At 43.7% G+C, this 24,583-nt stretch overlaps 1 protein-coding gene across 1 annotated transcript in view; it reads right to left on the minus strand.

Moving 5' to 3' along the window:
* Positions 1-731: 731 nt before the first annotated feature.
* The window catches only part of polr2b (RNA polymerase II subunit B), a 33,867-nt gene continuing 10,015 nt past the window's right edge, over positions 732-24,583 (minus strand). The window contains exons 10-24 of the mRNA XM_061976825.2: positions 20,147-20,333; positions 19,932-20,075; positions 15,206-15,345; positions 15,016-15,127; positions 14,784-14,938; positions 14,515-14,713; positions 10,533-10,701; positions 10,281-10,472; positions 9,960-10,210; positions 9,066-9,155; positions 8,899-9,006; positions 5,563-5,676; positions 5,335-5,495; positions 1,002-1,197; positions 732-933 (exon numbers count right to left, since the gene is read on the minus strand). Coding sequence (XP_061832809.1) covers positions 844-933; positions 1,002-1,197; positions 5,335-5,495; positions 5,563-5,676; positions 8,899-9,006; positions 9,066-9,155; positions 9,960-10,210; positions 10,281-10,472; positions 10,533-10,701; positions 14,515-14,713; positions 14,784-14,938; positions 15,016-15,127; positions 15,206-15,345; positions 19,932-20,075; positions 20,147-20,333 — 2,308 coding nt within the window. The 3' untranslated portion in view covers positions 732-843. The remainder of the gene's footprint in view (positions 934-1,001; positions 1,198-5,334; positions 5,496-5,562; positions 5,677-8,898; positions 9,007-9,065; positions 9,156-9,959; positions 10,211-10,280; positions 10,473-10,532; positions 10,702-14,514; positions 14,714-14,783; positions 14,939-15,015; positions 15,128-15,205; positions 15,346-19,931; positions 20,076-20,146; positions 20,334-24,583) is intronic.

Genomic DNA, 24,583 nt, shown 5'->3' on the forward strand with positions numbered 1-24,583 from the left:
AAATATAAAAAAATCCCTTGCATACTTGACCCTTCAGTATGCAGCCTTTGGTGGGAAAAGTTTAGAGATCCCTGATCTAAAATATTACAAACTCTCAAAATAAAAATACAAACACTTTTCAGTTTAATTAAAAAAACCAACAACAATCATACATATTACTGCCACAAGTTTTTACTTGAAAAAAAAAAATTTCTTACTTGCAAATTGTATTTTTACCTGCAGAAAATTGTTGGGAGAAAAACACGTTTTAGTGTATTTGTGGTGATCTCAGTGATATAGTTGACACTGTATTCCTGTTCATGACATACATTATCTCAAATAACTAAAAAGTATATATATTTCGATTTGACAATCGATATTAGAGCATAAAAGTGTCGATCCGCAAATCATTATCGATCGAACGTTTAGTGTGCACAATTGAATATCCTTGTTGCGCAGACGTTTAGATTGGGGAACACCTTTTATGTTGGGGAAATATGTTATTGTCTCTTGTTTTCATGTTAACGTTTAAGCTCACTTCTCTCGTAAAGTCACCAGGCTGTGGTTGAACAAAGTTTTTTACAAGACTTTTCATTTCGAAGTTTACCGTTTATCGCTAATTTGTAGACATCCTCAATATGTATCGTCAATAAAGAGTTGCTGGATAAAGCCAAGCGTGACGCTAACCAGCTGGGGGAGCATTTCACCCTCCACACCCCCAGGGGGCGGAACCAAATGATTACTAAATAAGGTCACGTGACAAACCTTTATTGTCGCTTACAAAATCTACACAAAAAAAAGACGACTTTTAGGAAACTTAAAACGAGTCCACTTGCGGGCAGGCGTCTGATTGGCCGAGGCGCTCTATGATGTCATCATACGAGGGGCGATGCTCATGGACATCAACTCCTGGAAGAGAAGTTTGCACGCGTACGGCATCCGCACCAGCGAGATCTGAAACACACAGACACACACGGTGTAGGCCACGCCTCCTGGAGTCACGTGATGCGAGTGTGAGGTACCTGCGTCTTGTTGCGGCAGCCGCGACATTCGTAGGTGTGTGTGCGTGTGTTGGCGATGGCCATGAGTCCGCACAAGTTGCACACGTGCACCTGGTAGGGATCGGACGCCTCGAAGAGACGCTCTCGCAGGAACTGAGCGGCGCCGTGAGCGATCTGACAGTCACGCTCCATCTCCCCGAATCGCAAACCGCCATCGCTGCGCAGTGACACACACACACACAGGTCAGACACACACAATGGACAGACACACACACACACACACACGCGCACACACGTCAGACACAGGACAAACACACACACACACACACACAAACAAACAGAGGTCAGACACGCAGGACAAACACACACGCGCACAAACACACACACACACACAGGACAAACACACACACACACACACACAAACAGAGGTCAGACACGCAGGACAAACACACACACGCGCGCAAACACACACACACACACACACACACACACACACAGGATAGAAAGACATAGATACACAAGCACACACAGGACAGATGCACAAACAGGTACACACAAACACGACAAAAAGACATACACACACACACACACAAACATGCACAGGCATAAACATAAGTACACACAGGACAGACAGACATACACAAACACGCGTAGACAGACACACAAACACACGTAGACAGACACACAAACACACGTAGACAGATACGCGTACAGAGACACACAAAGACGCGTACACGAACACACGTACAAAGACACACAAAGACGCGTACACGAACACACTTACAAAGACAGACATACACAAACACGCGTAGACAGACACACAAACACACGGAGACAGACACACAAACACACGTAGACAGACACACAAACACACGTAGACAGATACGCGTACAGAGACACACAAAGACGCGTACACAAACACACGTACAAAGACACACAAAGACGCGTACACGAGCACACTTACAAAGATACACAAAGACGCGTACACAAATACACAGACGCGTACACAAACACACGTAGACAGACACACAAACGGGTACACAGACACAAACACACGTACACAGACACACAAACACACACACAAAGACATGTACACAGACACACAAAGACGCGTACACAGACACAAATACACGTACCCAAACACAAACACACAAACATGTGTACACAGACAAACAAACACGCGTACAGACACGCGTACACAGACACACGTAGACAGACACACAAACACAGACACAAAGACGCGTACACAAACACACGTAGACAGACACAAACGCGTACACAGACACAAACACACGTACCCAAACACAAACACACAAACATGTGTACACAGACAAACAAACACGCGTACAGACACGCGTACACAGACACACGTAGAGAGACGCGTACACAGATACACACACACAGACACACGTAGACAGACACACAAACACACGTAGACAGACACACAAAGACGCTTACACAAATACGTGTACAGAGACACACAGACGCGCACACAAACACACGTAGACAGACACACAAAGACGCCTACGCAAATACACAGACGCGTACACAGACACACGTAGACACACAAAGACGCGTACACAAACACACATAGACAGACACAAACGCGTACACAGACAAACACACGTACCCAAACACAAACACACAAACATGTGTACAGACACAGACAAACAAACACGCGTACACAGACACACAAACACGCGTACACAGACACACGTAGAGAGACGCGTACACAGATACACACACAAACACGCGTACAGACACACGTAGACAGACACACAAAGATGCCTACACAAATACGCGTACAGAGACACACAAAGACGCGCACACAAACACACGTAGACAGACACACAAACACACAGAGACAGACACACAAAGACGCCTACACAAATACGCGTACAGAGACACACAAAGACACTAACACAAACACACATACAAAGACACACAAACACGGACACACAAAGACGCGTACACAAACACACAGACACGTACACAGACACATGTAGACAGACACACAAAAACAGACACACAAAGACAAGAAAACAGACACAAACGCGTACAGACACAAACACACGTACACAAACACACAAACATGTGTACAGACACAGACACACGTAGACAGACACACAAACACAGACACAAAGACGCGTACGCAAACACACGTAGACAGACACAAACGCGTACACAGACACAAACATACGTACCCAAACACAAACACACAAACATGTGTACAAACACAGACAAACACGCGTACACAGACACACGTAGAGAAACGCGTACACAGATACACACACGTACACAGACACACGTAGACAGACACACAAACACACGTAGACAGACACACAAAGATGCCTACACAAATACGCATACAGAGACACACAAAGACGTGCACACAAACACACGTAGACAGACACACAAACACACAGAGACAGACACACAAAGACGCCTACACAAATACGCGTACAGAGACACACAAAGATGCGCACACAAACACACGTAGACAGACACACAAAGACGCCTACACAAATACGCGTACACGAACACACAGACGCGTACACAGACACACGTAGACAGACACAAACACAGACACACAAATACGCGTACACAAACACACAAACGCGTACACAGACACAAACACACGTACCCAAACACAAACACACAAACGTGTACAGACACAGACAAACAAACACGCGTACACAGACACACGTAGAGAGACGCGTACACAGATACACACACAAACACGCGCACAGACACCGTACACAGACACACAAACACACGTACACAGACACACAAAGACGCCTACACAAATACGCGTACACAGACACACAAAGACGCGCGCACAAACACACGTAGACAGACACACAAACACACGGAGACAGACACACAAAGACGCCTACACAAATATGCGTACAGAGACACACAAAGACGCGTACACAAACACACGTACAAAGACACACAAACGCGGACACACAAAGACGCGTACACAAACACACAGATGCGTACACAGACACACGCAGACAGACACACAAACAGACACACAAAGACGCGTACACAAACATAAGTAGACAGACACAAACGCGTACAGACACAAACACACGTACACAAACATGTGTACAGACACAAACACGCGTACACAGAAACACAAACATGCGTACAGACACAGACACACAAACACGCGTACACAGACACACGTAGAGACGCGTACACAGACACATGGACAGACACACAAACACGCGTACACAGACACACAAACACACGTAGACAGACACACAAACACACGTAGACAGACACACAAAAACGCCTACACAAATACGCGTACAGAGACACACACACAAACACACAGACAGACACACAGACGCGTACACAAACACACTTAGACAGACACACAAACGGGTACACAGACAAACACACGTACAGACGCACAAACACGTACACAGACACACAAAGACGCATACACAGACACAAACACATGTACACATACACTCAAAGACGCGTACACAGACACACGTAGACAGACACACAAACACAGACACACGAAGACGCGTACACAAACACACGTACACAGACACAAACGCGTACACAGACACAAACACACGTACAGACACAGACACACAAACACGCGTACACAGACACACGTAGAGAGACGCGTACACAGACAAACGGACAGACATACAAACACGCGTACACAGACACACAAACACACGTAGACAGACACACAAAGACGCCTACACAAATACGCGTATAAAGACACACAAAGACGCGTACACAAACACATGTACAAAGACACACAAAGACGCGTACACAAACACACAGACGCGTACACAAACACACAAACACGTACACAGACACACAAAGACGCATACACAGACACAAACACACGTACACATACAATCAAAGACGCGTACACAGACACACGTAGACAGACACACAAAGACACACAAAGATGCGTCCACAGACACAAAAACACGTACATGTACACTAACATGCGTACAGACACATACACACAAACACGCGTACACAGACACACAAACATGCGTACAGACACACAAACACGCATACAGACACACGTAAAGAGATGCGTATACAGAAACACAGACAGACACAGACACACGGACACAGACACACGGACAGACACACAAACACGCGTACACAGACACGTAGAGAGACGCGTACACAGACACACGGACAGACACACAAACACGCGTACACAGACACACGTAGAGAGACGCGTACACAGACACACGGACAGACACACAAACACGCGTACACAGACACAGGTAGACAGACACACAAACACACTTACACAGACACGTACACAAAGACACGTAGACAGGACAGACAGTGTGCATCTTACCGCGATCGTCCCTCCATGGGTTGTCTGTTGAGGATCTGGACGGGTCCTCGGGCCCGGGAGTGGATCTTGTCGTCCACCATGTGTTTGAGGCGCTGGTAGTACGTCGGGCCGATGAAGATCTGCGAGGTCAACTTGCGGCCTGTGAAGCCGTTATATAAAACCTGAACACAAATCAGTCCGTCACTTCCAATGTGAACAGGCGCAGGAGCCGTGGCGTAAAGACTTCACCTCGTTTCCTCTCAGGTGGTAACCGTACTCTGACAGCAAGTTGGACACCTTCTGCACGTTGACGGCGTCGTTGAAGGGCGTGGCGTCACCAATCTCGCCTTTGTTGGCAGAAACCTGCAAAGAGCAAATAAGACCGCCACAGTTTCAAATTAAAACTAGAAATATATTTTTAAAGGATTTCATGTGCGTAGGGATGGGTACTTTTCACACCGGAACCGATACGGTACCTGGGAATCGATACAATGGGTACTTTCATAGGCACTGAGTACCAACTGAATTCCGTCGGTTCTACCGGGCATCGATTCACCTAAAATCAAACCTTGCCAAAAATAATCAAACCTTTGCTGCAGACCCGTCATGTCTGGCTGCAGACTAAACACTGGCTGACCTAAAAAAAATAATTATTCAAGCAGCACTCTGGGCAGACTTTCAAAAAATTCCTCCAAGTCACAGGACTCAAACTCAAACTCTGGCCCGCCACATCATTCTTTCCAAGCCAGGAAGTAGTCTTTGCCATTAAGTTGCCTTGTCTTTTGAGTCCTACAAAGTGTTTGTACTGTAAGTATTGTACCGATGACACCCGAGCTGTTTGATGGTGGAACGGTTTGAATCGGGGGAGAAATGTGGGATATGGAGAGTTTTGTATATTGTGTTAGTCCTAGTTGTAGTTTTAATTACCACATCTGGCGGTGTTGAAATCGCCATGTAAAATCGCTGATGCTAATCAGTAGCACGTACAGTGGTGGTCAAAAGTAGGGATGTCCGATGATATCGGCCTGCCGATATCGGCCGATAAATGCTTTAAAATGTAATATCGGAAATTATCGGTATCTGTTTCATAATTATCGGTATCGGTTTTGTTGCGTTTTGGACCAGTTGTTCCTCCCAGGGAATTCAAGTCACAAGTCGCTCCCAAGCTCTTTACGACACTTAAAGCTGAGTAGAAAAACCCCCAGAGACAGAATAGGTATATTGTAATATATTTGCAAAGCTTTGCATATACATTGAGACCAGTCCAGCATAGCACATTCAATCCCGCCGCCAAGATGGTCTTCCCCCCCCCCCCGACCATACCCTCTCCCCTCTTAAGTCTCTCTTCCTCCCCCCCTGGCAGTCATGTCTCTCCAGCCAAAACACATGCTTATTATCTCTCTCTCTAACATTCCTCACTCAAGGTTAAGCACACAGTATTTGCAGACAACCAAAAGACCACATTTGGAAGAAAAACACTAGCTGTTTTGTAATATGATTATGAAATAAAAAGAAGTAACACTTAAATTCGGATATATGTAAATATCTGCCTCCGACAGTTTCAAAATGTAACATTTATGACATGTTAAAACGCCGCTGTGTACACGGACGTAGGGAGAAGTACAGAGCGCCTTAAAGGCACTGCCTATGTGTGCCGGCCAAGTCACACAATATCTACGGCCTTTCTCACACACAAGTGAATGCAAGGCATACTTGGTCAACAGCCATACAGGTCACACTGAGGGTGGCCATATAAACAACTTTTAACACTGTTACAAATATGCACCACACTGTGAACCCACACCAAACAAGAATGACGAACACATTTCAGGAGAACATCCGCACTGTAACACAACATAAACACAACACAACAAATACCCAGAATCCCTTGCAGCACGAACTCTTCGGGGACGCTACAATATACACACCGCTACCCCCTCAACCCCGCCCACCAATAATGCATTTTGTGACTTCAATAATAAATATGGCAGTGCCATGTTTGCATTTCTTTCCATAACTTGAGTTGATTTATTTTGGAAAACCTTGTTACATTGTTTAATGCATCCAGCGTGGCATCACAACAAAATTAGGCATAATAATGTGTTAATTCCACGACTGTATATATCGGTATCGGTTGATATCGGTAATTAAGAGTTGGACAATATCGGAATATCGGATATCGGCAAAAAAGCCATTATAGCACATCTTTAGTCAAAAGTTTACATACACTTGTAAATAATAATAATAATAATAATAATAATGGATTAGATTTTATATCGCGCTTTTCTATTATTAGATACTCAAAGCGCTCACAGAGAAGTGGGAACCCATCATTCATTCACACCTGGTGGTGGTAAGCTACATTTGTAGCCACAGCTGCCCTGGGGTAGACTGACGGTGTAAAGAATGTCTGTAGAGAACATAATGTCATGGCTGTCTTGAGTTTCCAATCATTTCTACAACTCTTATTTTTTTGGTGATAGAGTGATTGGAGCACATACTTGTTGGTCACAAAAAACATTCATGAAGTTTGGTATATATACATATAACTACCACCACCATGCTTGACGGTAGGAATAGTGTTCCTGGGATTAAAGGCCTCACCTTTTCTCCTCCAGACATATTGCTGGGTATTGTGGCCAAACAGCTCAATTTGTGTTTCATCTGTCCACAGAACTTTCCTCCAGAAGGTCTTATCTTTGTCCATGTGATCAGCAGCAAACTTTAGACAAGCCTTAAGGTGTCGCTTCTGGAGCAAGGGCTTCCATTGTCGCGTTTGTAACCGAGTCTAATGACTGCATCACATAATAATAATAATGGATTAGATTAGATTTTATATAGCACTTTTCTATTATTAGATACTCAAAGCGCTTCACAAAGAAGTGAGAACCCATCATTCATTCACACCTGGTGGTGGTAAGCTACATTTGTAGCCACAGCTGCCCTGGGGTAGACTGGCGGAAGCGAGGCTGCCAGTTTGCGCCTACGACTGCAGCGGGGAGCAAACCTGCAACCCTCAGGTTTCTGGCACAGCCGCTCTACCCACTACGCCATTCCGCACCTATTTAAGTGGGCTCAGAGAAGTCAACAGGTGTCGTCAATCATAATCACTCACATGAAGTTAAGAGGCCATGCCATGAAGCTAATTTGATTTGATTGTAACTTTTCTACATCACCAAAATTGATCATGTATGTTGCTGTATGTATACTTTTGACCCAGCAGATTTGCTCACATTTTCAGTAGACCCATAATAAATTCATAAAAGAACCAAACTTCATGAATGTTTTTTGTGACCAACAAGTATGTGCTCCAATCACTCTATCACAAAAAAAATAAGAGTTGTAGAAATGATTGGAAACTCAAGACAGCCATGACATTATGTTCTTTACAGGTGTATGTCAACTTTTGACCGCGACTGTATATGGCATATGCAATGTAAATTAGCATCAAGCTAGCACATTTTGAAAAGTGAAGCCTACGGCAATGGAAATATGGTACAGATGGATGCGCTGTGACTCGATACCCGGTAGTGCCAACGGAATCCGGTACGCATCGCTACGTGTGCGTGTGGCGAGTGACGTCACCTTGCCCTGCAGGCACTCGATCAGATGGCCGACCGTCATTCTGGACGGGATGGCGTGAGGATTGATGATGATGTCCGGTGTGATGCCCTCGCACGTGAACGGCATGTCCTTGGAAACAAAAACAACCGTCACAGACGCGCCCACTTCCTGTCTGGCTTCCTGTATACCTCTTGTCTGTACTGGATCCCGCAGGTTCCTTTTTGTCCGTGTCTGCTGGCAAACTTGTCTCCAATTTGAGGAATCCGGACAGAGCGAACCTAGCGGGCCAACAAAGCGGTGAGGAAGTGAAAAGGCGAGAGCCAAAAGGAAATGTTCAAAGTAACTTCAAAGTAACAGATTACTAACAATATAACCTGGTCCCTACACTCCGGAGCTCTTGTAAAAAGAGCTCAGCAGCGCATGCACTTTTTGCATCGGATGAAAAGAGCACAGCTCCCTCCCCCCATTCTCAGCACATTCTACAGAGGCACTATAGAGAGCCTGCTGACCAACTGCATCTCTGTCTGGACTGGAGCCTGCAATGCCTCAGACTGGAAGTCTCTCCAAGAGAGTGGTGAGGACGGCGGAAAAGATCATCAGGACTCCTCTTCCTCCTATCCAGGAGATCGCAAAAAGCCGCTGCCTGACCAGGGCTCAGAAAATCTGCAGAGACTCCTCCCACCCCCACCAAGAACTGTTTTCACTGCTGGACTCTAGAAAGAGGTTCCGCAGCCTCCGAAGCAGAACCTCCAGGTTCTCTAACAGCTTCTTTCCTCAGGCCGTAAGACTCTTGAACGCATCATAATAATCCCCTCAATTTCCCCCAAAAATGGATTAACTGGCTGGAATAAAAAGACAATATAACATACATCCATAAACCTGGATGCAAAAGTGCAATATATTTATCTGTACAGTAATCTATTTATTTATATCTGCACCTTGTTGTTTTTTATCCTGCACTACAACAAGCTAATGCAACAAAAAAAAATTCTTATCTGTACTGTAAAGTTCAAATTTGAATGACAATAAAAAGGAAGTCTAAGTCTACCGTAAGTCTAACTTTGTGTCACAGGCGGTCTTACCCGGATTTTGCAGAATTTGTAGCCCTCCTGGTTCAGGGTCACCATCACCTGGTCCACGATGCCAGTCTCGCTGGTCCTCAGGAAGGTGCTGCAGTCCCTCTTGGTGTAGCGCCGGTTGGTGCTGTCCAGTTCGTCGTCGTTCTCCGGTAGTGTCACGGTTTTGCCGATGATCACGTCCTCGCCGGAGACGCGCACGCCGGGCGCGATGAGCCCGTCGTCGTCCAGTTTGTCGTAGATGGCGTGCCTCATCCCTGGACACAGAAAGTCACTCGCATCTCCAGGGAAGGGAAGCGGAGGTTGGACTCTGTTGGCTTTACTCACCCTGGCAGGTTTCTCGTGTGGGTTTCTCAAAGATCTCCTCCTGATCGAAGCCTTTCTTGGACTCCTGCTCCTTGTAGGATCGATAGAAGACCGACCGGAAGAAGCCTCGGTCCACCGCTGAGCGGTTCATGATCACGGAGTCCTCCTGGTTGTAGCCCGTGTAGGAGGCGATGGCCACGATGGAGTTGATGCCTGCAGAACAGGAGGTTTCCGGTTAAATAGTGATAAACTCGGTCTTCTGCCGCTTTGTACCTGCTGGCAGCTCTCGGAAGCGCAGGTACTCCATGGAGCGCGTGGTGACCAGTGGTTTTTGAGGGTAGTACAAGACGTGCGCCAGCGTGTCCATTCGCACGTGGAAGTTGGTGATGTAGACGCCCATGGCCTGCTTGCCCATGGCCGACTGGTACGTGTTCCTGGGAGACTGAAGGTCAACACGAGAGAGGCTAAAAGCAATCCAGTGTAGGTCATGATATAAAGTTAAAGTATCACTGATAGTCACACACACACTAGGTTAGGGCTTGGCGATATATATCGATATACTCGATATATCGATATACTCGATATATCGCGGGTTTGTCTCTGTGCGATATAGAAAATGACAATATCGTGATATTCGAGTATACATTCTCACACAGTTGCTTTTAGCTGCGGGGATTAAACTGCATGCGTTTCTCCCTCTTTCTTGTCTCTCCTTCTCACAGAGACTTAAAACAAGCGCACCTTCTTACACACGTTACATGTGCAACGTCACATGCTCCCAAGGAGCAGAGAGGTAGCAACATGGTAACGTTAGCTGTGATGCTACCGGAGTGGTGCGAGTGGTAATACGAGAGAGAGAAGGTGCCAATCTGGTAACAAATGGAGGAAGAATTAATTCCCAAGAAAAACAGCACAGGGTCCATCGTCTGGCGGTGGTTTGGCTTCTCGCGGGAATATGTCAAACAATTATGCGGCAAAAGCGTTGCTACTACAAGTAGCACCACTGCTAATTTGTAGCATCATTTGAAAAGTCACCCGCTAGAGAATGAAGAGTGCTTCAAACTTTGCATGTCAACATCTCCGTTCGGGGCCACACCAACAAAATGCCGAAGCAACCATTTCCACTTCAACACCGTATGACTTACACTATTTGATATGCAGCTCATTTTTATGTGACACTTATTGAAATATCTTGTGTGACATCATGCACAAAAATGCACTTTATTTGTTTTTAACTATTGTAGTGGCGTTCTGTACAAAAAGTGTACTTTAATTTAGTGTTGTTTTCATATGTCATCTTAGTGACATCATGCACAAAAGTGCACTAATAGCTTGTTTTAAAATGTCTTTGACAATCTTGCACTTTCTGTTTTTGAAATGACATTAATGTTTGTGCTACTGCTTAATAACTGTTTAATAAATACACTTTTGGTAAATTGACTTAGTTGTGATTTCCCTCTCTGCATGAAAGTTTAAAATGAGCATATATTAATGACGTATGAACAAGAATGTTTTAATGTAGACACATAGAATCATCATACTGCTGTGATTATATGCATCAAGAGTTCATTCAAGGCTAAGGCAAAATATTGCGATATATATCGTGTATCGTGACATGGCCTAAAAATATCGAGATATTAATAAAAAGCCATATCGCCCAGCCCAACACTAGGTGTGGTGAAATTAACCTCTGCATTTGACCCATCCCCTTGTTCAACCCCTGGGAGGTGAGGGGAGCAGTAAGCAGCAGCGGTGGTCGCACTCGGGAATCATTTTGGTGATTTAACCCCCAATTCCAACCCTTGATGCTGAGTGCCAAGCAGGAAGATAATGGGTTCCATTTTTATAGTCTTTGGTATGACTCGGCCGGGGTTTGAACTCACGACCTACCGATCTCAGGGCGGACACTCTAATCACAAGGTCACTGAGCAGAGCTATCTAAACCACATGTGTCAAACTCAAGGCCCGGGGGCCAGATCTGGCCCGCCACATTATCTTATGTGTCTCGTGAAAGCCGGGATATATATTATGCACCATTTAAGTACTTTCTCTTTTCTTACTAGATGTATTCTTTTTCTGTTTTGACAGAAAAAAATAAATGTATTGCATTTAATTGCATATATTTTAAACTTTAAAAGGGGAACTGCGCTTTCTTGGGAATTTTGCCCATCGTTCAGACATGACGACAGATGACGGATGTGGCTTGTGCAGCCCTTTGAGACACTTGTGATTTAGGGCTATATAAATAAACATTGATTGATTGATATAATTTTTTTAATGCATTCTAGCTCGTAAATACACTTAAATAAAAGTCTGTCTCTATTTCACCCATAAAACCCAATAAATAACCATCCAAATAGCACCAACAATATTCCATTTACATTTTGTGACTTGAATATTAACCAAGTATTCGTGATATTGCTATTATAAGCGCTAAACTATTTATGGCGGCGCAGTGATCAGAAGGTTGTGTGCCAATGTTAACATGATTGACTAGTAAGCCGCTTCCTCGCCTCCGTGCTCGTGGAAGTTTATTGTAGATCATAAATCACACCTCTCACTTGGAGAGTAGAAAGATGAGGACGTAGTGTTGGTCAACTTTGACAGCCACAGTAAGAATATTTGTAAACCGTTGAAAGTAATCTATAGCGCAAACTTTTGTTGGTAAATGACATATGAGATTATCATCACACTTCAACATCTCTGACATGTAGCTAGGTCAGCATTGCAAATGTAAATATGTTCTTAGTTGCCTTAGCATGGGTAAATAAATGATGAATAAATATATAAATACATGTAAACCAGGAAGTGAGGATGCCAGTGTGTTGCAATTTCTTTTTTTATACTACATTACCCAGAAGGCTGAGGATTGTAGACGGGAAGAACGTCTAAGCTACGCGGGTAAATGACAATTGTTACACGTTGTTGGTCCTGAATTCGCATGAATTGACCACGTGTGACTACACTGGGGCTGGGCGATAAAATTATACCAATATATACCGCAATAAACACGTAATTGATATAAATATTCGATAAAATAAAAAAAAATAAAAATCTTTGTTGGAAGAAAGTGTAAGTATGGAAGCAAGATTGGTTGCATGAACAAAGGCACTCCCTTTCTGGTAACCGAGCAACGCAGGAAGGAAGTGATCACTGATCAGTGGGATTGACACGCTAACAGCCAATCCGGTAACAGTATCCACTATCAGGTTTGGTTGCGAAATCTGGTTGCGGTTGATTCTTTGCATGGAGTGAGATGCGAAAGTAAAAATGAAGAAATTGTGGATAAAAGGAGGAAAAGTCACCTCGCGAGTATGAGAGTTTTGGGATTTATTTTTAAAAAAGGGACCGTAGTCAGACGTGGGTCTGTAAATGATGCAAGGCGCTCGTCCCCACCAAGACCGGTAATACCACACCACTTTAGCCGCGCTCGCCCTTTAGAGCACAGCTGTACCTTCCTGGAACTAAACCGGCAGAAAATAGTTATTCTCAGGTTTCTTTATGTATACATTTTCACACTTTGCACTGTTTTCTTACACTTTATTAATTATTTCTTACATATTCCTTAATTTTGCACCTTAATTTGAAGACCTTACACACACACACACACACACACACACACACACACACACACACACACACACATGTACACACACAAGACAGAAAGACATACAAAAACACGCACACACAGAACAGACAAACAAACACGCACAGACACACAAACACGCCAGAAAGAAATACACACACCCACACACGACCAAGCACCCAACTTCCTGGCACTAAACCCACAGAAAATAGTTCTTCTTGTTTCTATATTTGTTCTTGTTTACATTTTCACTATTTTCTTATACTTTATTTAGCATTTCTTACATATTCCTTAATTTTGCACCTTCATTTTAAGACCTTATTTGAAGTGTTCAATGTGATTTTACCATTTTGTTGACATTGTTTGGGTGTTTTCCATGCTTGTGTTGACATTTCCTTTCCTTTCTGCCTTGATAGTTGAGGGGATTATAATCAGAGGAAGGTTACATTTGAAACAATAATGTTTACATTTAATGTATTTTTCTCCTGGTCCTTATTTTCCATAGGTCATAAAAAATTTCAATTATCCATATCGAACGATATAAAACACTTACACTATATCGTGATACGGTTTTCCTTGATTACACCCTCAGAAGCTTGGAAGGATCTAACATTATTCCCAAATATCTGCCTTAAGTTGGACAAGAAGCACAATGATGGCAGATCCCACCTGGTTGTGATCCGGAAAAGGGATGATGGATGCGCACACTCCCAGGATCATGGACGGGTGGATCTCACAGTGGGTGTAGGTTGAGCAGTAAGCCACGCCTTTCTCCTGCAGGTCATCAGGGGTCATGGCCAGCATCACAGTCTCCTCTTCCAGCGTGTCGATGTACTCCACCACGCCACTCGCTACCAGATCCTGCCAGCTAAAGGAGGAGACACACCTCATTACGTGGATCCGCTCCCTGTGGCTCACCTGTGGACTTGGCGCCTCACCTGTAGTTGTTGTACTCCCGCTCTTTAAGCTGGTCTATGTGCCGCCTCTTCAGCAACAGCTTCTGTTTTTCCACAATCAGCAGAGGTCTGCAGATCCGCCCGGCGTCCGTGTAGATTCGGATCTCGCGCTCTCGGATGTCTCGAATCATGGACACCTGGGACATTCGAGGAGGTCAAGGAGACGCGGACGCCGATTTATTGAGCACGAGCGGCGTGCGAAAACAGGCGTCACCTCAGACACGATGATGTCCATCTGACGCCGAAGCTTCCTCAGCGTGTTCATCAGCTGTTCGGGATCTTTGTGTATACCCACCCAGCAGCCGTTGACAAAGATCTTGGTGGCGCTACAACATTACACAAACTCAGATATGCTGTGTGTGGCGTTAGAAAAGTGTGTGTGTAGGTGTGTGTTGGGCACTGACTCTGCGATGGCAGCAGGAGAGATCTCTTCCAGGTTCTCCATACTCCACTCCTCCAAAAACTCCAGGATGGGAGACGGTTGGGATCCCACAGAGATGTAAGCCATCAGGGCAAGATTCTTCACCAGGCCCACAGCGTGACCCTGAAACATCCAACCAATCAGCTGACATCTGATGGTGGATTGTGGTAGAGATCGACCGATTATCGGCGCCGGCATATATCTAACTATCGTATTACACCGGACTATAAGGCGCACTTAAAATCCTTTTTCCCTCAAAACCCGACAGTGCGCCTTATAACCCGGTGCGCCTAATGTACGGAATAATTCTGGTTTTGCTTACCGTCCTCGAAGCAATTTTATTTGGTACATGGTGTAATAAGTGAGACCAGTAGATAGCAGTCAAACATAAGAGATACGTGTAGACTGTAATATGATGGCAATATGACTCAAGTAAACACCAACATTTTATATGTTCCATTGAAAATATAGAACATTACACACGGTGCTCAAAAATCTATCAAAATGTTTTAGTACGACTTTGGTAAGCTATGAAGCCGCACCGCTTGATGGATTGTACTGTGCTTCAACATACTGTACATATTATTATGGTGTGTGTATAAGGTAAGACATAATATCTGGCGTTTTGACAACGTAGTAGATACGCTTCTTCTTTTTCTCTATCTTCTTGTTATGGGACATTCATCCTCCGCTGTTGCCGTTACTAATATTAAGTAGTGTAAAGTTCTTACTTATATCTGTCAGTAAACTCGCCATGAAAGCGCTAAAACATACCGGTGCAGTGAGTTTACATTATTCACCCAACGAACTTTAGTTATTAGTAGGGGTGTAACGGTACGTGTATTTGTATTGAACCGTTTGGGTACGGGGGTTCCGGTTCGGTTCGGAGGTGCACCGAACGAGTTTCCACACGGACATATTAAGTACCGTACCGCACGTTGTGTAAACAATGCACACCGAGGCACAACACACAGCATGCTAGCAGCTAACGGGATACGATAGACTGACCATCCGTCCTGACATGTCCTCTTTTGCGGAGCTGTCAGGACGGAGTTTCTTAAATGCCTCAAATGTCCGGCATTTTGAATTAGGGTTGCATGTATTTTCTATGTACGTTCAGGGTTAAGAAGGGGTTAAAAACAAAACAAGTTGTGCGTGCAGCAGCATTGGTGAGGGAGGGACAGAGACAGAGAGAGAGAGAGAGTTATGATAAACGCGCATGCGTCGCCAGGCTCTGCTTTTTATCCATAGATTTATCAGATTTAATTTTTTATTATCTATAGCAGAGGTGTCAAAAGTGTGCCCCGGAGGCCATTTGCGGCCCACAGCTAATGCTTTAAAGGCCCACGGCACATTCTAAAAATACTATTAAAATAAACAAAAACATAACAAAAGTGAAATAAAAAAGGTTAAATGTAATATAGAAAAAGGTTGCAATGTTGACTAATAAAACAAAGCTGTTTTTTTCCCTTCAAACTGTCATTGCTCAAAACATAATGTTGAATCAAAATCAATGTTATTATGAATTATTGACCTATCCAATGTTCCGATTACTTCCCATCAAATACTCCACTAAGAAAAATATTTTTGGTGGAAGATTTTGCAAATTTGGTAGGTAACATTTTATTGTTTTCTTACTGTACCGAAAATGAACCGAACCGTGACCTCTAAACCGAGGTACGTACCGAACCGAAATTTTTGTGTACCGTTACACCCCTAGTTATTAGAGAGTTCCAGTTGGACGGTTTTTCACGGGACACATTTCCGGTGTTTCCGGATGAGGAGATGCTGCTCCGTTATTGATTGAAGTAAAGTCTGAATGTGATTAAAACAGTTAGCTCCATCTTTTGACACTTCTTCCACTCCTGTCCTTGCACGCTACACCGCTACAACAAAGATGACGGGGAGAAGACGCTGTCGAATGTGAGCCACGTAAATAAGACGGCGCATCCTGAAGCGACTGTCAGAAGGCGGCTTGAAGATGATCTGTAAAACATCATCTATGCAACATTTTGACCAAAGAACCACCATTACATGTTATGTAGACCACAAGGAAGTTTTTTACATTTAGAAAAAAAAAGTATAATACCGTATTTTCCGCACTATAAGGCGCACCTAAAAACCACAAATTTTCTCAAAAGCTAACAGTGCGCCTTATAACCCGGTGCGCTTTATTACGATTCATTTTCATAAAGTTTAGGTCTCGCAACTACGGTAAACAGCCGCCATCTTTTTTCCCCGTAGAAGAAGCGCGCGGTGCATGCTGGGATATGTGACGTTTCATTTCCATTTGTGTGTTTATGTAAAGACCCCAAATGGCTCCTATTAAGTGTGTTGTCTGTCTAATTATAAATAATGCAGACGAGGCGTGTTAACTGAGTTCTCAACGTTTTCTCACAGCGTGCTCATAACCACATTCGAACTCCCAGCATACAACATCGCTTCTCAGGGCTACTGCGCATGCTCGTAACTATCGTTGCATGCTGGGTAGTGTAGTTGTTATATTTGCTAGCTCATAACAGCACATTGAGAGACACGCTGACACGCTTAATTCAATACTCGCCGTCATTCCGGGTGGATTGACAAAAGACCTCCAGCCGCTAGATATTGGTGTCAACAGGGCATTCGAAGCTAGACTGCTAACTGCGTGGGAACTTCTCAGGGCTACCGCGCATGCTTGTAACTATCGTTGCATGCTGGGTAGTGTAGTTGTTATATTTGCTAGCTCATAACAGCACATTGAGAGACACGCTGACACGCTTAATTCAATACTCGCCGTCATTCCGGGTGGATTGACAAAAGACCTCCAGCCGCTAGATATTGGTGTCAACAGGGCATTCGAAGCTAGACTGCTAACTGCGTGGGAACTTCTCAGGGCTACCGCGCATGCTCGTAACTATCGTTGCATGCTGGGTAGTGTAGTTGTTATATTTGCTAGCTCATAACAGCACATTGAGAGACACGCTGACACGCTTAATTCAATACTCGCCGTCATTCCGGGTGGATTGACAAAAGACCTCCAGCCGCTAGATATTGGTGTCAACAGGGCATTCGAAGCTAGACTGCTAACTGCGTGGGAACAATGGAAGACAGAAGGCGAACACACCTTCACTAAGACGAGGAGGCAGCGCCAGACGACGCCAACATCTGCCAGTGGATCGTAAATTTGCCCAACTTTTCACTTCGGACACCGAAGACGAAGGATTTACGAATGAAGAATAACTTCAGAAAGTAAGCGCTATGTTTATTTTGTGTGTTGTGACATTAACGTTCGAGCAACATTATGTTGCTATTGCGCTGCACTATTTTGAATTTTACTATGTTTGTGATTGCACATTTGCGTACATTTTGGGAGTGAACAGAGTTGTTAGAACGCTGGTTTTTAATATATTATTAAAGTTTGACTGACCTATCTGACTGTTTTTTTGACATTCCCTTTAGCGCAGCGTAGGCGCGGCTTATAGTCCGGGGCGGCTTATTGGTGGACAAAATTATGAAATATGTAATTCATAGAAGGTGCGGCTAATAATCCGGTGCGCCTTATAGTGCGGAAAATACGGTAATTAGACTCCTTTGATGCGCCCTATAATCCGGTGCGCTTCATATATGCAAAAAGATTAAAAATAATCCATTCATAGGCAGTGTGCCTTATAATCCGGTGCGCCCTATGGTCCGGACAAGACAGTATATATCTTCTTTTTTTTTTTTTTTTTTTTTAAATTGTTAACATTTTTTCTCTCAAAACTACATCGGCAGATACAATATACATACGATACAAACAAATAATTATTAGTGAGGTAGATAGTAATAACCACTGCTCAAGCAACATACCCTGCATTTGCTGCCCAATTTTAGATTAATTTAAGAATAAAAATTACTCTGTTAATAATTCTTCCTAAATATGTTTTGATATCTGGCATGGCATTTATTTGAGCTCTTCTGTGAATTGGATATGAATGAGGAATAGGAGATTATTATAACATTTAAAAAAAGAGCAGGCAGCAACTAAAACATTCTCAAACTTTATGTAACATCCAGGACGAAATGATGTCAGCCAGCTTGAAAAATGTCTCAACTATAATCTACGTGAAGGAGCCAAGAATAGTTTATATTCAAAAGTTCACGATATTTCAGCGGTAACCGGGGTATTGTTTTTAACTCTGTAAAGTACTTTGTGTTGCATTTCTGTTACGATGAAAAGCGCTTTATGAATAAAGTTTGATTGATTGATTGATTCAATGTTATTGGGAAAAAAAAAGTGGGTTAAGACATCACAACTTCTGACCGGCTTTATGCGTCGTCATGGAAACACTCCTGACGAAGGCGGCAGTGCACGCAGACCAAAGAGGTTGTGTTTTCGCCACTTCAGGGTTTGTTGGTCTGTCTGTTAGCAACGTAACTCAAATAGTTACGGACAGATTTTAAAGAAAACTTCAGGAAATGTCCGGGAAAAAAACCCTTTCTCTCTCTCCACACACGGACCTGGCACACTCGCGCTACGCAGGGAATTTTGGGAGATGTACTTTACTTCCGGACCGGCCAATTCAAAAAGGCCGTCAATCGCCAAGGCGTTATTGTGATGATTTTGATACTGAAATACCACGGTATTTACAATGTTGAACTAACTTTAACTGCAAATGGATGTCAGTTATGGGCCTCCTTGACTCCTAAAAACGGGAATCGTGTCGTGTCGTGCACACAACGCTTACCTCGGGGGTCTCAGCGGGACACACCATCCCCCAGAGTGTGTTGTGCAGCTGTCTGGGTTTGGCCAGTTTTCCGTCTCGACCGATGGGGGAGTTGACTCGGCGAAGGTGAGACAGTGTGGACGCGAAGGTGAGGCGGTTCAGCACCTGCGAGCGACGGGACGGTTAGGGGACACGGTCCAGGCGGACATGGGCGTGTCATGAGCGGCCAGCCTCACCTGGGACACGCCCGCTCTGGCCTGGTGGGCCTTCTTGACGTCTCCCCAGTTGCCGGTGGCCAGCGAGTACTTGAGGCCGTCTGAGATGATCCTGGTCTTGATGGCGAGCTCCAGGTTGAAGTCTTTCCCTCGGTCGATAAACTTCTGTGCGTACATCCTGATCTCCTTCAGCAGGTTCTTGAACATTCTGAAGAGATGGTGTGACACCTCAGTAGTTGAGCGTTATGCCTCATATGGAGGCGGGTAGTTTTACATGCACATACCAAACGCCACACGCTGGGAACAAGACTAACAAAGCGCTGACAGGGAGGACATAAGGTTCCTTCAAACGCCCAACACACGCGCATTGGGTACCTCGGTTTTTGTACAAACCCCAAAACCAGTGAAGTTGGCACGTTGTGTAAATCGTAAATAAAAACAAAATACAAAGATTTGCAAATCCTTTTCAACCTATATTCAATAGAATAGACCGCAAAGACAAGATACTTAACGTTCGAACTGGAAAACTTTGCAAATATTAGCTCATTTGGACTTGGATGCCTGCAACATGTTTCAAAAAAGCTAGCACAAGTGGCAAAAAAGACTGAGAAGTTTAGGAATGCTCATCAAACACTTATTGGGAACATCCCACAGGGAACAGGCTAATTGGAAACAGGTGGGTGTCGTGATTGGGTATAAAAGCAACTTCCATGAAATGCTCAGTCATTCACAAACAAGGATGGGGAGAGGGTCACCCCTTTGTGAACAAATGTGTGAGCAAATTGTTGAACAGTTTAAGAACAACATTTCTCAAGGAACGTTCAGAGAATCGAGAGAAATCACTGCACGTAAGCGATGATATTACGGACCTTCAATCCCTCAGGCGTTACTGCATCAAAAAGCAACACCGGTGCCTAAAGGATATCACCACATGGGCTCAGGAACACTTCAGAAAACCACTGTCAGTAACTACAGTTGGTCGCTACATCTGTAAATGCAAGTTAAAACTCTACTACTACTGGGGCGGTATAGCTCGATTGGTAGAGTGGCCGTGCCAGCAACTTGAGGGTTCCAGGTTCGATCCCCTCTTCCGCCATCCTAGTCACTGCGGTTGTGTCCTTGGGCAAGACATTTACCCACCTGATCCCAGTGCCACCCACACTGGTTTAAATGTAACTTAGATATTGGGTTTCACTTTGTAAAAGCACTATCGGCCGATAAATGCGTTAAAATGTAATATCTGAAATTATCGGTATTTTATTATCGGTATCGTTTTTATTTTTGGGTTTTTTATTAAATCAACATAAAAAACACAAGATACACTTACAACTAGTGCACCAACCCAAAAAGCCTTCCTCCCCCATTTACACTCATTCACACTCATTCACTCAAAAGGGTTGTTTCTTTCTGTTATTAATATTCTGGTTCCTACATTATATATCAATATATATCAATACAGTCTGCAAGGGATACAGTCCGTAAGCACACATGATTGTGCGTGCTGCTGGTCCACTAATAGTACTAACCTTTAACAGTTAATTTTACTCATTTTCATTAATTACTAGTTTCTATGTAACTGTTTTTATATTGTTTTGCTTTATTTTTTATTCAAGAAAATGTTTTTAATTTATTTATCTTATTTTATTAATTTTTTAAAAAAAGCACCTTATCTTCACCATACCTGGTTGTCCAAATTAGGCATAATAATGTGTTAATTCCACGACTGCATATATCGGTTGATATCGGTATCGGTTGATATCGGTATCGGTAATTAAAGAGTTGGACAATATCGGAATATCGGATATCGGCAAAAAGCCATTATCGGACATCTCTAGTAAATGGTAAATGGGTTATACATGTATAGCGCTTTTCTACCTTCAATGTACTCAAAGCGCTTTGACACTATTTCCACATTCACCCATTCACACACACATTCACACACTGATGGCGGGAGCTGCCATGCAAGGCCCTAACCACGACCCATCAGGAGCAAGGGTGAAGTGTCTTGCTCAAGGACACAACGGACGTGACGAGGTTGGTAGAAGGTGGGGATTGAACCAGGAACCCTCAGGTTGCTGGCATGGCCACTCTCCCTTGGCAATTACCGTATTTTCCGCACTATAAGGCGCACCTAAAAACCACAATTTTTCTCAAAAGCTGACAGTGCGCCTAATAACCCGGTGCGCTTTATTACGATTCATTTTCATAAAGTTTCGGTCTCGCAACTTCGGTAAACAGCCGCCATCTTTTTTCCCGGTAGAACAGGAAGCGCTTCTTCTTCTACGCAAGCAACCGCCAAGGAAAGCACCCGCCCCCATAGAACAGGAAGCGCTTCACCCGCCCCCATAGAACAGGAAGCGCTTCACCCGCCCCCGGAAGAAGAAGAAAAAACGCGCGGATATCACCGTACGTTTCATTTCCTGTTTACATCTGTAAAGACCACAAAATGGCTCCTGCTAAACGATCCGGTTCATAAAAAGACGCAATCTCTCCATCCGCACACGGATTACTACCGTATTTCACAGCAACTGAACCGCACTGTGGAACGGGAGCACGTACGGTGAATATTCGCTCCACAGGGAATGAGAAGTCATCCTTCACTGTGGTTCTAGCTTGCCATGCTAACTTCCACTCATGGTGATATTCAAAAGGAAGACCTTGCCAAAAGAGACCTTTCCAGCCGGCGTCATCATAAAAGCTAACTCGAAGGGATGGATGGATGAAGAAAAGATGAGCGAGTGGTTAAGGGAAGTTTACGCGAAGAGGCCGGGTGGCTTTTTTCACACAGCTCCGAAGGCGAACACACCTTCACTAAGACGGGCAGACAGCCTCGGACGACATACGCCAACATTTGCCAGTGGATCGTAAATGCTTGGGCAGATATTTCGGTCACAACTGTGGTCCGAGCTTTCCGGAAGGCAGGATTCACAGAACAACAGCGACACTGACTCCCGATGACTTCTACGAGACGGAACCGGCCATTTTGGATCCCACGCTTGCGCAATTTTTCAATTCGGACACCGAAGACGAAGAATTCGAAGGATTTACGAATGAAGAATAACTTCAGAAGGTGAGCGCTATGTTTATTTTGTGTGTTGTGACATTAACGTTCGAGCAACATTATGTTACTATTGCTCTACACCATTTTGAATTTTACTATGTTTGTGATTGCACATTTGCGTACATTTTGGGACAGAGTTGTTAGAACGCTGGTTTTCAATATATTATTAAAGTTTGACTGAACTATCTGACTGTTTTTTTGACATTCACTTTAGCGCAGCGTTTTTTTGACATTCACTTTAGCGCAGCGTAGGCGCGGCTTTTAGTCCGGGGCGGCTTATTGGTGGACAAAATTATGAAATATGTAATTCATAGAAGGTGCGGCTAATAATCCGGTGCGCCTTATAGTGCGGAAAATACGGTATTTTGCTTCGGGGGGCCAAATTTAGAGAAAGAAATGTGTCTGGGGGCCGGTATATCTATTTTTAGGAACACTAATACAAAACCTCACAATAATGTCTGATTGAATGCTAAAAACGTTATGACGGACCGCCTTAAAAAACGGAATGGAATTTTACATTTGTTACTGAATGAGACACCCAGAATGTACATGAAAATAAAGAATGTGGGATTTACAATATAACTGAACGATTAAACACTGAATATTGGCAACATATGAACGTCACACCCCCTCTCTATGGACATATTTTACAATCAAGTCAATGGCAACAAAAATGCAACAAACAGCGAAATATGAACGTGAAGGGTAAAAAAAACCCACCTACAATCTGATAAATCACTAAGCTTTGGAACTTTGTTGTAAAAATCTCCTTCCGTGTCTGTCCTTGACACGCAGGCTGGCCGTTCTGGAAACACTCTGTGGAAACGCTCCCCACTCACACTGCTTAGTGCCTCGTCTAAACTGATGTGACTTAGAGTACCATAGTAACTAATTAGATGACCATAGTAACTTATTAGATGACCATAGTAACCAATTAGATGACCATAGTAACTAGTATATCATGCAAAAGCACAGATTGCAACCATTGAAATACTTTGTATAGTTCAAGACTTACAGTCATTTGAAAACATAACTGCACATCATAATGGCAGCTACACTTTCCATCTTAAAGATCTAAAAAAATTATTTGGGAATGTCCGGCGGGCCGGATTGAAAAGCTTAACGGGCCACATGTGGCCGCCGGGCCTTAATTTGCCCAGGTCTGATCTACATCAACAATATGATTTGCCTGAGTGGCTGGACAGGACAGATTTAAATATATAAATAAATATATATATATACACTTTTTTTTTTTTTATCGATTATTGATGTTTTTAATTGATTAAGAATCGTTACAAATAAAAATCAAGATTCATTCCAAAAACTATTATTTTGACACACCTACTATACATATCCATTCATACATTTTTAATGTGTGCGGGCTTTTGAGTTCACTT

This window comes from Nerophis lumbriciformis, linkage group LG16 (assembly GCF_033978685.3).
Source record: "Nerophis lumbriciformis linkage group LG16, RoL_Nlum_v2.1, whole genome shotgun sequence".
Classification (NCBI taxonomy): domain Eukaryota; kingdom Metazoa; phylum Chordata; class Actinopteri; order Syngnathiformes; family Syngnathidae; genus Nerophis; species Nerophis lumbriciformis.